Below are 15,874 nucleotides of genomic sequence, written 5' to 3'. Positions count from 1 at the left end.
TGAGAGTCCGCCTGCCAATGCAGGGGACATGGGTTCGTGGCCCGGCCCGGGAAGATACCACATGCCATGGAGCAGCTGGGCCCATGAGCCATGGCCGCTGAGCCTGCGCGTCTGGAGCCTATGCTCTGCAACGGGAGAGGCCACAACAGTGAGAGGCCCACATACTGGAAAAAAAAAAAAAAAAACTAGAAATAGATAACAGGGGAAACTAGAAAACTCACAAATATGTGGAAATTAAGCAATACACTCCAGAACAGCCAACAAGTCAAAGAAAACATCAAAAGGGAAATAAAACAAAATCTTGAAACAAACCAAAATGGAAACACATGTCAAAAATTATGGTATGCAACAAAAGAAGTACCAATAGGAAAGTTTATTGCAATAAATACCTATTTGGGAAAAAAATACCTCAAATAAATAACCTAAGTTTAGACCTTAAGAAGCCAGAAAAACAAACTAAGCTCAAAATTAGAAGAAAGATATAACAAAACTCAGGGCAGAAATCAATGAAATAGAGAATATAAAAACAATGGAAATGATCAAAAAAACTGAGTTGGTTTTTTGAGAGTATAAACAAAATTTGCAAACTTTTAGCTATAGTTACCAAGAAAAAAAAAGGAACTCAAATAACTAGAACTATAAATGAAAGAGGAGACATTGCAACTGGTATAATACAAAGAATCATAAGATAATACTATGAACACTTATATGCCAATGAATTGGACAACGTAAAAAAAAAAGGTTAAATTCCTAGAAATATATAACCTACCAAGTCCGAGTCATGAATAAATAGAGAATCTGAACAGAACAATTACAAGTAAGGAAATTGAATCAGGAATCAAAAACCTCCCAAGAAAGAAAAGCCCAGGATTACATGGCTTCATGGGTGAGTTTTACCAAACATTAAAAAAAACAGAATGAATGCCATTTTTTCTCAATCTCCTCCAAAAAATTGAAGAGGAGAATAAACTCCCAAATGCATTTTATGAGGCCAGCATTACCCTAATACCAAATAAAATAGGATGGCTAAGAACACTACAAGAAAAGAAAATTACAGGCCGATATTCCTGATGAATATAGATGCCAAAATTCTCAACAAAATGCTACCAAAAAGAATTCAACAGCACATTAAAAGGATTATACACCATGATCAAGTGGGATTTATCCCTGTAATACAAGGTTGGCTCAACATATCAAAATCAACAGACGTGATACACCACATTAATAGAATGAAAGACAAAAATTATATGATCATCACAATAGATGCAGAAAAAGCATCTGAAAAAATCCAACATCTTTCATGGTAAAAACTCTCAGTAAATTGGGAAAAGAAGAAACATGCCTTAACATAATAAAGTCCATTTGTAACATACCCAGATCTAACATCATACTCAATGGTGAAAAATTGAAAGCTTTCCCTCTAAGATGAGAAATAAGGCAAAGATGTTCACTCACACCATTCCTATTCAACATAGTACTGGAAGGCCTACACATAACAATTAGGCAAGAAAAAGAAAGAAAAGACATCCAAATTGAAAAGGAAAAAATAAAATTATCTCTGTTCTGATGACATGCTCTTATATGTTGAAAACCTTAAAGGCTCCACCAAAATAACTGTTAGACTAATAAAAAATTCAGGGAATTTGAGAATACAAAATCAACATACAAAAATCAATTGCAATTCTATATTCTCATTGTAAATTATCCAGTAAAGAAATTAAGAAAACAACTCATTTATATTAGCATCAAAAATAATGAAATACTTAGGAATTAACTAAAGAGGTAAAAGACTTATACACTGAAAACTAGGAAATATTGAAAAAGAAAATAAAGAAGACACAAGTAAATGGAAAGACAGCTTGTTTCCTGGACTAGAAGACTTTATATTGTTAATAATGTCCATTCTACCCGAAGTGACCTATAGCTTCAGTAAAATAGGTATTAAGATTCCACTCATGTTTTTTACAGAAATATAAAAGGCAATTCTAATGTTCATATGGAACTACAAAGGACTCCAAATAGCCAAAGCAATCTTGAGCAAGAAAAACAAAGTCGGAGGTATCACACTTTCTGATTTCAAAATTTATTAAAAAGCTACAGTAATAAAACAGCATGATACTGGCATGAAGACAGACATAAAGACCAATGGAACAGAATAGAGAGGACATAAATAAACCCACATATATATGGACAACTGATCTTTGACAAAGGTGCCAGGATCACACAAGGTAGAAAGGATTGTCTCTTCAGAAAATGGTGCTGCAGCAACTGGATATCCACATGTAAAAGAATGAAACTGAACACTTACCTTACCCGTACACAAAAAATCAAACTCAATGTGGATTAAATTCTTAAAAGACCTGAAACTGTAAAACTCCTAGAAGAAAATGTAGGGGAAAGCTTCATGTTATTGGTCTGGGCAATGATTTTTTTTGGATATGACACTAAAAACACAGGCAGCAAAACCCAAAAATTAATAAGTGGGAATAAAAATGTGGGAAAATTGGAACCTTGCTACATTTTTGATGGGAATATAAAATGGTGCAGCTGTGATGGAAAGCACTATGGAGTTTCCTTATGAACTTAAAACTATAGCTACCATATGATACATTTTCCCACTTCTTGGTATTTACCCGAAATAATTTAAATTAGAATCTTGAAGAGATATTGATGCTCCCATGTTTATTGCCGCACTATTCACAATTTTCAAGTGTTGGAAACAACCTAAATATCTATAAGCAGATGAGTGGATAAAGAAAATATGGTATACCAACACAATAAATATTATTCAGCCTTAAAATGAAAGAAATATTGCCATATGTTACAGCATGGATGAACCTTGGGGACATTATGCTAAGTGAAATAAGCCAGTCGCAGAAGGACCATTATTTCACGATTCCACCTACATGAGGTATCTAAAATAGTCACACTCAGAGGAGCAGAAAGTAGAATGGTGGTTGCCAAGGGCTGAAGGAAGGGGCAAATTGAAATTTACTCTTCAACAGATTTAAAGTTTCAGGATTTTCACTGGCCTAAAAATCCTCTGTGCTCTGCCTAGACATACCTCCCCCACACCCCTGGAAACCACTGATCTTTTTATTTTTATTGTCTCCATAGTTTTGCCGTTTCCAGAATGTCATATAGTTGGAATCATACAATATGTAGCCGTTTCAGATCAGCTTATTTCACTTAGTAATATATGCACATAAGTTTTCTCCATGTCTTTTCATGACTTGCCAGCTCATTTATTTTTAGCATTGAAAACTATTCCATTGATTGGATGTAACATAATGTATTTATCCAGTCACCTACTGAAGAACATCTTCGTTCTTTCCACCTTATGGCAGTTATAAATAAAGCTGCTCTAAGTATCCATGTGCAGGTTTTTGTGTGAACACAAGTTTTCATTTCTCTTTGATAAATACCGAGGAGCAAGATTGCTGGATTTCATAAGAGTGTGTTTAGTTTTGTAAAAATAACTACCAAACTGTCAGACTTCCTGTATAATTTTTCATTCCCACCAGCAGTAAATGAGAGTTCCTGTTGCTCCATATTCTCACGATCATTTTGTGTTGCCAGTGTTCTGGATTGTGGCCATTCTAAGAGGTGCGTAGTGGTATCTCATGTTACTTTAATTTGCATTTCCATGATGACATGATGTGGGCATTTTTTATACACTATTTGCCATCTGTATATCTTTGGTGAGATGTCTGTTAAGGTCTTTGTTGCATTTTTTAATCAGGTTGTTTTATTACTGTTGAGTTTTCAGAGTTTTTTGAATATCTTGGATAACAGTCCTTTATCAGCCACGTGTTTTGCAAACATTTTCTCCACGTCTGTGGCTTGCCTTTTTATCTCTTCATATTTAATATTACAACATGGCAGCTATGGAAATCAGATTCTTTCTCCACTTTAAGGTGCTTTTTTTGTCACTCTTTGCTGATTGTGTTGTTGTTACTGGTTGTTTAGTAATTTTTATTACAAAAGTTCTGTAAAGTCTACATTCTTTTCATGTGTGGCTACTGATGTATCTATTCAGTTAATGTAGCAGACAGATAATTATTGGGAAAAGATTCCTTTAGTTGGGTAAAACTAATAACTTTAATCTTCCATATTTAGAGTGAAAAGAATAAAGTGAAGTAAATTACTATCATGAGTAGATACTGAACACTGAAAGGCTTATGAAAATTGATGGGAATACTGGTTTTGGAGTGGAACAACTTACCCTAAGAAGTCCTAAACATATTCTACACTTATAGAGGTAGGAACAGGATTCAGTGCACCTACATGGCTTATAAATCCCAGAGTGAAAATTTTAGTTTAAACTGATCCTTTATAGTAGCACATTCTCTCTAGTGTAATTTACATTAAATACAGACCTCAAAGAATTTTTACAGATGAAAGGCCAAGAACATTATTTTATAATAAAAATATCACTAGAATATTAAGACTCATGTGTAAATAAGCAAGAGTCAGTTAGAATCAGAAGATAAATCCCAGTATTCGGCCTAAAACACTGCATAATTTGCAATTGTATGCTACAGTATATGAAATAAAAACATGATATGTTTAAGTAAATTAAGTCAATATTTAAATGTGTGATGAATGAATAAGTGACCACTGAAAATGAAGCAGTTTTGGAAAGGAAAGAAGAAAACTTTTAGATAGAAATGGTACCTGATTATTGATATTGGAAGTAAAATAATATTAGACATACAGTTGATGTGATAACTATAAGTTTACACTGCTACACAGACATTAATGAAGTGAAAACAGAAGTTAAACAAAGTAACATAGAAAGAGGCTGCAACTGCAATAGATAAAATTAAATTGAGAATTAAATTGAAGTTCAAGTATGGTTAATATGAATACTATAGAAAGAGAAAAGGGTAAAAAACAATATTGAGAAAAATTACCTAAGAACCTTCTTGAATTTATGAAAGACATCAATTGACTAATGAAAAAAATAAATATAAAACAGAAAAAAATATTTATTCAACAAACAAAACCCAAAGTTAGTAGAAGGAAAGAAATAAAAAATATCACAGTGAAAATAAATGAAATAGAGACTAAGAAAACAATAGAAAAGATCAGTGAAGCCAAAGGCTTGTTCTTTGAAAAGATAAACAAAATTGATAAACCTTTAGCCAGACTCATTAGAAAAAAAGGGAGAGGGCCCCAATCAACAAAATGAGAAATGAAAAAGAAGTTACAAACTACACCACAGAAATACAAAAGCTCTTAAGAGACTACTGTAAGCAACTATCTGCCAATAAAATGGGACAGCCTAGAAGAATTGGACAAATTCTTAGAGAGGTACAATCTCCAAAGACTGAACCAGGAAGAAACAGAAAATATGAACAGACCAATCACAAGTACTGAAATTGAAACTGTGATTTAAAAATTTCCAACAAACAAAAGTCCAGGACCAAATGGCTTCACAGGTGAAGTCTACCAAATATTTAAACAAGAGTTAACACCTTTCCTTCTGAAACTCTTCCAAAAAAATGCAGAGGAAGGAACACTCCCAAACTCATTCTCAATGAGGCCACCATCACTCTGATACAAAACCAGAAATAGATACCACAAAAAAGAAAACTACAGACCAATGTCACTGAGGAACAGAGATGTAAAAATTCTCAACAAAATATTAGCAAACTAAATCCAACAATACATTCAAAGGATTATACACCATGATCAACTGGGACTTATCCCAGGGATGCAAGGCTTTTTCAGTATCTACAAATCAATCAGTGTGATACACCACATTAACACGCTGAAGAATAAACACCATATGACCATCTCAATAGATGCATAAAAAGCTTTTGGTAAAATTCAGCATCCACTTATGATAAAAACTCTCCAGAAAGTGGACATAGAGGGAGCATACCTCAGTGTAATAAAGGTCATATATGACAAACCGACAGCTAACATCATACTCAATGGTGAAAAGTTGAAAACATTTCTTCGAAGACCAGGAACAAGACAAGGATGCCCACTCTTGCCACTTTTATTCAACATAATTTTGGAACTCCTAGCCACAGCAATCAGAGAATAAAAAGAAAAGGAATCCAAATTGGAAAAGAAGTAATACTGTCACTGTTTGCAGATGACATGATACTATACATAGAAAATTATAAATATGCTATCAGAAAACTACTAGAGCTTATCAATAAATTTGGTAAAGTTGCAGGATACAAAGTCAATACACAGAAATCTCTTGCATTTCTATACACTAACAATGAAATATCAGAAAGAGAAGTTAAGGAAACAATTCCATTTACCATGCATCAAAAGGAATAAAGTACCTAGGAATAAACCTACCTATGAAGGCTAAATACCAGTACTCTGAAAACTATAAGACACTGATGAAAGAAATTGAAGATGACACAAACAGATGGAAAGATACACCGTGCTCTTGGATTAGAAAAATCAATATTGATAATATGACTATACTACAAAAGGCAATCTACAGATTCAATGCAATCCCTATCAAATTACCAGTAGCATTTTTCAAAGAACTAGAGCAAAAAAATTTTTTAATTTGTATGGAAACACAAAAGACCCTGAATAGCCAAAACAATCTTGAGAAAGAAAAATGGAGCTAGAGGAATCAGGCTTCCTGACTTCAGACTATACTACAAAGTTACAGTAATCAAAACAGTATGGTACTGGCAAAACAAAAATAAAAAAGAAAAGAAAACCCAGACATATAGATCAATGGAACAGGATCGAAAGCCCGGAAATAAACCCATGCACCTATGGTCAATTAATCTATGACAAAAGAAGCAAAAGTATACAATGGAGAAAAGACAGTCTCTTCAATAAGTTGTGTTGGGAAAACTGGAGAGCTACATGTAAAAAAATGAAATTAGAACATTCTCTAACACCATGTACAAAAATAAACTTGACATGGATTAAAGACCTAATTAAATGGATTAAAGACCCAGTCTTAAATGTAAGACCAGGTGCTATAAAACTCATAGAGGAAAACATAGCCAGAACACTCTTTGACATAAAAGGCAGCAATATCTTTTTAGATCCGTCTCCTTGAGTAACGTAAATAAAGACAAAAATAAACAAATGGGACCTATTTAAACTTAAAAGCTTTTGCATAGCAAAGGAAACCATAAGCAAAACAAAAAGACAACCTACAAAATGGGAGAAAATATTTGCAAATGATGCAATTACAGGGATTAATTTCCAAAATATACAAACAGCTCATACAGCTCAATATCAGAAAAAACAAACAATCCAATCAAAAATGGGCAGAAGACCTAAGCAGACATTTCTCCAAAGAAGACCTACAGATGGCCAACAGGCACATAAAAAATGCTCAACATCACTAATTATTGGAGACAGGCAAATCAAAGCTACAGTGAGATATCACCTCACTCTGGTCAGAATGGCCATCATAAGAAAAGTCTACAAATAATAAATGTTGGAGAAAAAGGTACCCTCCTACACTGTTGGTAGGAATGTAAATTGGAACAGCCGCTATGGAGAACAGTATGGAGGTTCCTTAAAAAAACTAAAGATAGAGTTACCATATGATCCAGCAACCCCACTCAGGGGCATATATATGGAGACTTTTTTTTTAAATTTGTTTTTATTTTCCTAGTTTCTTGAAGTGGAAGCTGAGGTCAGTGATTTGACAGTTTTTTTGTGTGTAATATAAGCATTTTAGTTTTATAAATTTCCCTCTGTGTACTGCATTAGCTGCATCCACAAATTTTAGTGTGTTGTGTTTTCATTTCAATTCAATTAAAAATACTTCCTAATTTCTCTTTTGATCCATGGGTTATTTAGAATGTGTTATTTAGTTCTGAAATATTTGGAGATTTCCCAGATATCTTTTTGCTTTTGATTTCTAATTCGTTTCCATTGCAACCAGAAAACATACTTTGAATCTTCTCAAATTTAGTTTAGACTTGTTTTATGGCCCCAAATATGGTCTATCTTGTTCAGTGTACTGGGTGCACTTGCAAAGAACGTGTATTCTATTGCTGTTTGGTAGAGTGTTTTTTTAATGCCACTAGTTAGGCCAAGTTAGTTGATAGCATTGTACAAGTATTCAAATCTCTGACTTAACTTGTTTGTCCTCATAGTTCTATCAGGTTTTGCTTCATGTATTTTCAGAGTGTGCTGTAAGGTACGTAAATATTTAGAACTGCTATGTACTTTTGATGAATTAACCCCTTTATCATAATGAAATGTCCCTGTTTGTCCCTGGTAATAGTCATTGCTCTGACATACACTTTGATATTAATTTAACCACTCCAGACTACTTTTGATTAGTTTTAGTGTGGCATATCTTTGTTTTTATTCTTTTACTTTTTAAATTTTAATTTTATATTGGAGTGTTGATTAATAATTATGTGTTAGTTAGCAAAGTAATTCAGTCATACCCATAAAAGTATCCATTCTTTTTGAATTTCTTTTCCCGTTTAGGTTATTACAGAATATTGAGCTGAGTTCCCTGTGCTGTACAGTAGGTCCTTGTTGGTAATCTATTTTAAATACAGTAGTGTGTACATTGCCAATCCCAAATTCCCAATATATCCCCCCACCCTTTTCCCCCTGATAACCATAAGTTCATTCTCTAAGTCTGTGAGTGTTTCTGTTTTGTAAATATGTTCATTTGTATTATTTTTTTAGATTCCACATATAAGCGATATCACATGTTATTTGTCTTTCTCTGTCTGACTTACTTCACTTAGTATGATAATCTCTGGAGAAAACTCTAATTCTAAAATATATATCCACCCCAATGTTCGTTGCAGCAGTATTTACAATAGACATGGAAGCAACCTAAATGTCCGTTGACAGAGGAATGGATAAAGAACATGTGGTATATTATGTATATCCAATGGAATATTACTGAGCCATAAAAAAGAATGAAATAATGCCATTTACAGCAACATGGATGGACCTAGATATTATCATACTAAGTGAAGTAAACCAGACAGAGAAAGACAAATATCATATGATATTTCTTTTCTGTGGAATCTGAAAATATATAACTGAATTTATTTTCAAAACAGAAATAGATCCACAGATATAGAAAACAGGCTATGGTTACCAAAGGTGGGGGAGGGATAAATTAGGAGGTTGGGATTAACATATACACATCACTATATATAAAATAGATAACCAACAAGGATCTACTGCATAGCACAGGGAACTATACTCAATATTTTGTAATAACCTGTAAGGGAAAAGAATCTGAAAAAGAAAAAATATATATTTATAGACATATATATATATATATATATAACTGAATCACTGTGCTGTACACCTGAAACTAACATGATATTGGAAATCAACTATACTTCAATAAAATTAAAAGATAAAAGTAAATACATAAAAAAATTGTATGGACATACCTTGGAGATTTTGCAGGTTCAGTTCCATACCACCACAATAAAGCAAATATCACATAAAATTTTTCATTTCCCAGTGCATATAAGTTTTGTTTTCACTATACTGTAGTCTATTAAGTGTGCAATAGCATTATGTCTAAAATACATATACCATAATTGAAAAATTCTTTATTGCAAGAAAATGCTCACCATCACCTGAGCCTTCAGCAAGTTATGATCTTTTTGCTGGTGAAGGTTCTTGCCTAGGTGATCATGGCTGCTAATTAGTGTAGTGTTTGATTAAGGGCTGTGATGGCAGTTTCTCAGTATAATACAATAATGAAGTTAGCCACATTATTTGACTCTTCCTTTCATGAAAAATTTCTCTGTAGCATGCACTGCTGTTTGATAGCAATTTATTCACAGAGAATTTCTTTTGAAATTTGAGTCAATTCTGTCAAACCCTGCTGCTGCTTTATCACTAAGTTAATGCAACATTCTAAATCTTCTGTTGTCATTTCAACAATATTCACAGCATTTTCCACAGGAATAGATTCCATATATCAAGAAACCACTTTCTTTGCTTATCCATAAGAAGCATCTCCTTGTCTGTTAAAGTTTCATCATGAGGTTAGAGCAATTCAGTCATCTCTTCAGTCTCCAATTGTAATTCCATTATCTTTCCTTTTTCTACCACATCTGCAGTTACATCCTCCACTGAAGTCTTGAACCACTCACAGTCATCCATGAGGGTTGGAATCAAATTCTTCCAAACTCGTGTGAATGTTAATATTTTGACCCCTTCCTATGAGTCACATAATCCTCTTAATGGTACCTAGAATGGTGAATCTTTTCCAGAAGGTTTTCAATGTACTTTGTCCAGATCCATCAGAGGAATCACTATCTATTGCAGCTATAGCCTTACAAAATGTATTTCTTAAATAATAAGACTTGAAAGTCAAAATAACTCCTTCAACTATGACCTGCAGAATGGGTGTTATGTTAGCAGGCATGAAAACAACATTAATCTTGTTGTACATCTTCATCAGAGCTCTTGGGTGATCCATGAGCAGTAATACTTTTAAAGGAATTTTTTCTTCTGAGCAGTAGATCTCAATGGTTGGCTTAAAATATTCAGTAAACCATGTTGTAAACAGATGTGCTGTCATCCAGACTTTGTTGTTTCATAGAGCACAGGCAGAGAAGATTTAGCATAATTCTTAAGGGCCTTAGAATTTTCTAAATGGTAAATGAGCTTTGGCTTCAACTTATTAGCCCCCAACAAGGGAATCAGCTTGTCTTTTTAAGAGTTAAAGCCAGCACTGACTTCTCTCTCACTGTGAAAGTCCTCGCTGGCATCTTCTTCCAATAGAAGGCTGTTTCATTTCCATTGAAAACCGGTTGTTTAGTGTAGCCACCTTCATGATCTTAGCTAGATGTTCTAGATAGCTTGCTGCAGCTTCTAAGTCAGAACTTGCTGCTTCACCTTCTGCTTTATTGTTATGGAGATGGCCTCTTTCCTTAAATCTCATGAACCAACCTCTGCTAGCATCAAACTTTTCTTCTAGAGTGTCCTCACCTCTCTCAGCCTTCATAGAATTGAAGAGAATTAGGACCTTACTGTGGATTGGGCTTTGGCTTAAGGGAATGTTGTGGCTGGTTTGATCTTCTCTCGTGACCACTATAACTTTCTTCATGTCAGCAAGAAGCCTATTTTGCCTTCCTATCATTTGTGTATTCACTGGAGCAGCACTTTTTATTTCCTTCAAGAATTTTTCCTTTGCACTCAAAACGTGGCTGTTTGGTGCCAGAGGCCTAACTTTCAACCTATCTCAGCTTTTGCCATGCTTTCATCACTGAGCTTAATCATTTCTAGCTTTTGATTTAAAGTGAGAGTTGTGTGACTCTTCCATTCACTTCAACACTTAGAGGTCATTGTACGGTTATTAATTGACCTAATTTCAATATTGTTGTGTTGCAGAGAATACGGAGGCTCCAGGAAAGAGATCAGTGAACAGCTGGTCAACAGAGTAGTCAAAACATATACATTTACTAATTTTGCCTTCTTATAAGGACACGATTTGTGGTGCCCCAAAACAATTACAATAGTAATATCAAAGATCAATGATCACTGATCACCAGAGCAAATGTATATTAAGTATACCTCAAAAAAGCTAAAAAAAAAGAAGAGTTGATGTTTGTGTTCGTCAGGGTTTTCCAGAAAAACAAAACTAATAGAGTAGAATAGAATAGATGATGGATAAAAAGATATTTACTCATGCTGTTTTGTATACTGAGAAGTCCCATCAACTGCTAGCTGTAACCTGGAGGCCCAGGAAAGCTGGTGATATAGTTCCAGTACAAACCTGAATACCTGAGAACCAGGGGAGTCAATGGTGAAAGTCCTGGTCCAAGTCTGAAGACCCATGACCCAGGAGTACCCATGTCCGATGTCCACAGATGGGTATCCCGGAGACACCAAGAGCAAATTTGTCCTTCTTCTGTCTTTTGGTTCTGTTCAGGGCCTTCAACAGTTTGAATAATTCCCATTTGCATTGGTGAGGCTGAACTTCTTTACTCAATCTACCAATTCAAATGCTAATCTCTACTAGAAACACCCTTATGGACACACTCAGAAATAATGTTCTACAAGATATCTGGGCATCTCTTAGCCAAGTCAAGGTGACACATTAAGCATAATAATGTTACAGTCTTGAGTTTGAAATTTATACGGCTGACCAGCACGCTAGAAATTCAGAAAGGTTTTCTATGTTACAGTATGGAGGCAGAATTCCTGCTTCTCCCAGAAACTTCAGTTTTGCTTTGAAGGCCTTCATTTGGTTGGATGGGGCTCACACACCTTATGGATGTTAATCTCTGTTATTTAAGCCAACCGATTTTAAATGTTAATCACATAAACACAATACTTTCATAGTAATGTCTAGACTAGTGTTTGACCAAACAACTGGGCACAATAGCTTAGCCAAGTTGACAAATAAAATGAATCATCTCAGTCTGTATTTTAAAAAAAGAAGAAAAATTTTACATCTACAGTCTAACCTTCAAACTTAACACACTGGAAAAAGAAAAGCAAACTGAAGCAAGCAAAAGGAATAAAAGGGGGGCTTCTCTGGTGGCACAGTGGTTAAGAATCCTCCTGCCAATACAGGGGAGACGGATTCAAGCCCTGGTCCGGGAAGATCCCACATGCCTCAGAGCAACTAAGCCCATGAGCCACAACTACTGAGCCTGTGCTCTAGAGCCCGTGAGCCACAACTACTGAGCTCACGTGCCACAACTACTACCCGCATGCCTAGAGCCCGTGCTCCACAACAAGAGAAGCCTCTGCAGCAAGAAGCCCGTGCACCACAATGAAAGTAGCCCCCACTTACCGCAACTAGAGAAAGCCTGTGCGCAGCAACAAAGAGCCAACACAGCCAAAAATAAATAAATAAAATAAATTTTTTAAAAAAGGAATAAAGTGATAAAAAATGCAGGAATTATTGAAATAGAGAATAGAAAAACAATAGAGAAATCAATGAAACCAAAAAACAGTTCTCTTAAAAGTTCAAAAAAGTAAAGGGGATATTACTACCAACCTTACAGAAATAAGTAAGGATTATAAATACTGTGAAAAATGTTACGGTGTAGAATAGGTTAAAAAAAATTATATTCAAATGGAAGAACTTTGAATAAAGTATGCTAAATGAATGAAGCCAGACGTGAAAGGTCACATGTATAATTCTGTTTAAGTGAAAGATGCAGAAGAGATAAGTCTATAGAGACAACAAAAATAATATTAGTGGAGTTTAGGGCTCATGAGGATGGCCCGAAGAGGGTGATAGCTAAAAGGTGCAGGGTTTCTTTTTGAAGTAAAGAAAGTGTTCTAAACTTGACTCTTGTAATGTTTGTACATAGTTGAATATATTGAAATTCATGGAAATGGGTGAATGTATTGTATATGAAATTTATCTTAATAAATCTGTTTTAAAACCAAACAAATATAAGGGGGAATAAAAGAAAGGGTGTTCTGACCACCTCTGGAAGTGGATTGTTGGCATCTTTACTCCAATCTGAACCTGTGTCTGCTGATTCGTTCCTTCCCTTAGCAAAGGAAAGGGTATAATTGTCATCCCACAAACAGCAGCTCAGCTGAGTATAGAAGTCAGCTTTCTGGGACAACCTCACAGCTGGGCCGCTTCATTAGATTCTAAGCCTAGGCCTTTGCTTCATGTTCACAGACTTATCAAAAGCTGTTCAGAGGTATGGTTTGCCTTCCTCTGTTTCAAGTATCACCAAGCTAGGAGTACTGGTGGCTCAGAGACCCCACCCCTTAAACATCCTCTGATGCTCTCTGAGAACAATTGTTGCCTCGGCTACTTTATTACATAGTGAGCAGTCATCACTGAAATTGCCTCAGCAGGCCCTGTGCTGCTTGAAAAGGGACAGTATTCATGGGTTGAGGATGGGGTTAGGGGACAGCCTGCTAGCTCTGCTTCAGTGACAACCTAAGAACTTTGGAATCCTGTGGCTGATAAACTTCCAGAGGTACCTATTATCTCACAAAGTGGCCATGTTCTTTCTTTATTTTGGCGAAGGTCAGAAGAGCGTGCTGCAGACATGTTTAAGCCATATGCATTAGATACTCCAGCTGTAATTTTTGCCAGTGGATCAGGACTCTGCAAAGTAGGCATGTCTGGAGAGACTGGGCCCCATCATGTCATCATTTCTGTCATGGGGCATCCTAAATTCAACATGGCTTTACCAGAAGCCAATCAGAAAAATTACACTGTGGGGGGAAAAGCCCTGTTCAAGTATGGAGCCTTGCATTTGCACTATCCCATTGAACATGGACTGGTAACAAGATGGAATGACATGTAAAAACTCTGGAAGTATCTTTTTTAGTGGGAGCTGGGAGTAAAACCCTGTCGACAACCTGTGCTCATGACTGAGCCCTCCTTGAAGCCAAGGGAGACTCGAGAGAAGACAGCAGAAGTGACGTTTGAGACCTTCAGTGTGCCTGCCTTCTACCTGTCCAACTACGTGGTTGTAGCACTGTATACCTGTGCCTCTGTCACGGGCTTAGTGGTGGACAGTGGTAATGGGATCACTTGCACTGTCCCCATTTTTGAGGGTTACTCCCTTCCTCATGCCATCACCAAACTCTATGTGGCAGAGAGAGACATCACAGAGCACCTCACCCGACTCCTCCTGGCTAGTGGGTGTAATTACCCTTGCATACTCAACAAGGCCTTAGTGGATGACATAAAAGAGACGCTGTGCTATGTGGCCTTAGAGCCAGAGAACAAACTTCATAAGAAGCCAGAGGAGGTCCTGAGAAAATACAAACTACCAGATGGAAATGTCATCCACCTTGGGGATCAGCTGTACCAGGTACCTGAGATTCTTTTTGCACCTGACTGGCTGGGTGTCCACAACTCAGGACTATCAAAAATGGTCTCCAGCAGCATTATGAAGTGTGACACCAACATCCAGAAAAATCTTTTTGAAGAAATTGTGCTGTCTGGGGGCACCACTCTCTTCCCTGGGCTTGAGAAAAGATTTATGAAAGAACTGGAACAGCTGGCCTTCAGAGGAACTCCCATCAAGATCACCGCTTCTCCTGATGGATGTTTCTCTGAATGGATCAGTGCATCCATTGTGACCTCTCTGAGCAGTTTCAGGCAGATGTGGGTAACTTCTGAGGATTTCATGGAGCTTGGGACATATGTTTTCTAGAGAAGATGCTTTTAAAGGATTCAGAGCACAGGGGACAGCTTGAATTGTCAGATCATGGGAGCACTGGTGGAAAGTGACATTTTCCCTTGGGCTTCAGCATGTATTCAGTAAAAGTGATATGGCATTTTGGGTTTCAGTTCATTTTTGGTAGCATCAGAGTAATTTTTCATCCAGGTAGTGAATCTTTTTAAGTGATTCTAGTCCACCCTTCCTGTCTCAGGGACCTATTCAGTTTTCTCCTGATAAATCCTTGGGTTATGTGTTACAGCTGTGTCCACTTGCAGGGTTTCTAGTAAAAACAGGTACTTGAGCCTCGTGCCTAGAAGCTTGATTCAGTAGGTCCCTAGAATCTTCATTTTAATCAAGTGTCTTAGATGTTTTTGATAGATCTAGTGTGAAGGAGAGACAGAATTACCAGGGAAAATGTGGGGAGGGAGGAGAATTAAGTTGAAGAAGGAATGCTACCCGGCTCTTAGGGCTCAACTGACCCTTTCAGTCAACTGGTTCTTAATTAGCACAGTAGGGCTCTCTAGTGATAGGCAGCTAAATAAGACAGAGCTGTTGTCCTTCCTTGTCAAAGAGGAGAGATGTGGAGAGAGATGAGGAGAGAAATCGCTATTTATTTAAGGATCTCTAAGCTGAGGGCCCCTATTCCCAGTTGGAGTATTAAGAATCAACATCTCTATTTTTTTAACTGAAGTATCGTATGCTTTGTAACATATTATATGTTACAGATGTACAATATAGTGATTCACAATTTTTAAAGTTTATAC

The 15,874-nt window shown here is 36.1% G+C and overlaps 1 protein-coding gene across 1 annotated transcript; it reads left to right on the top strand.

Moving 5' to 3' along the window:
* Positions 1 to 13,982: 13,982 nt before the first annotated feature.
* On the top strand, positions 13,983 to 15,116 carry ACTRT1 (actin related protein T1). Its single transcript, XM_030844855.1, is given in 1 exon segment — positions 13,983 to 15,116. A coding segment is annotated over 1 exon segment (1,134 nt).
* The last annotated feature ends 758 nt before the right edge of the window (positions 15,117 to 15,874 follow it).

The sequence above is a fragment of the Globicephala melas genome, chromosome X (assembly GCF_963455315.2).
Source record: "Globicephala melas chromosome X, mGloMel1.2, whole genome shotgun sequence".
Classification (NCBI taxonomy): Eukaryota; Metazoa; Chordata; class Mammalia; order Artiodactyla; family Delphinidae; genus Globicephala; species Globicephala melas.
The sequence above is the reverse complement of the archived record's forward strand: the minus strand, read 5'-3'. Positions and strand labels throughout refer to the sequence as shown.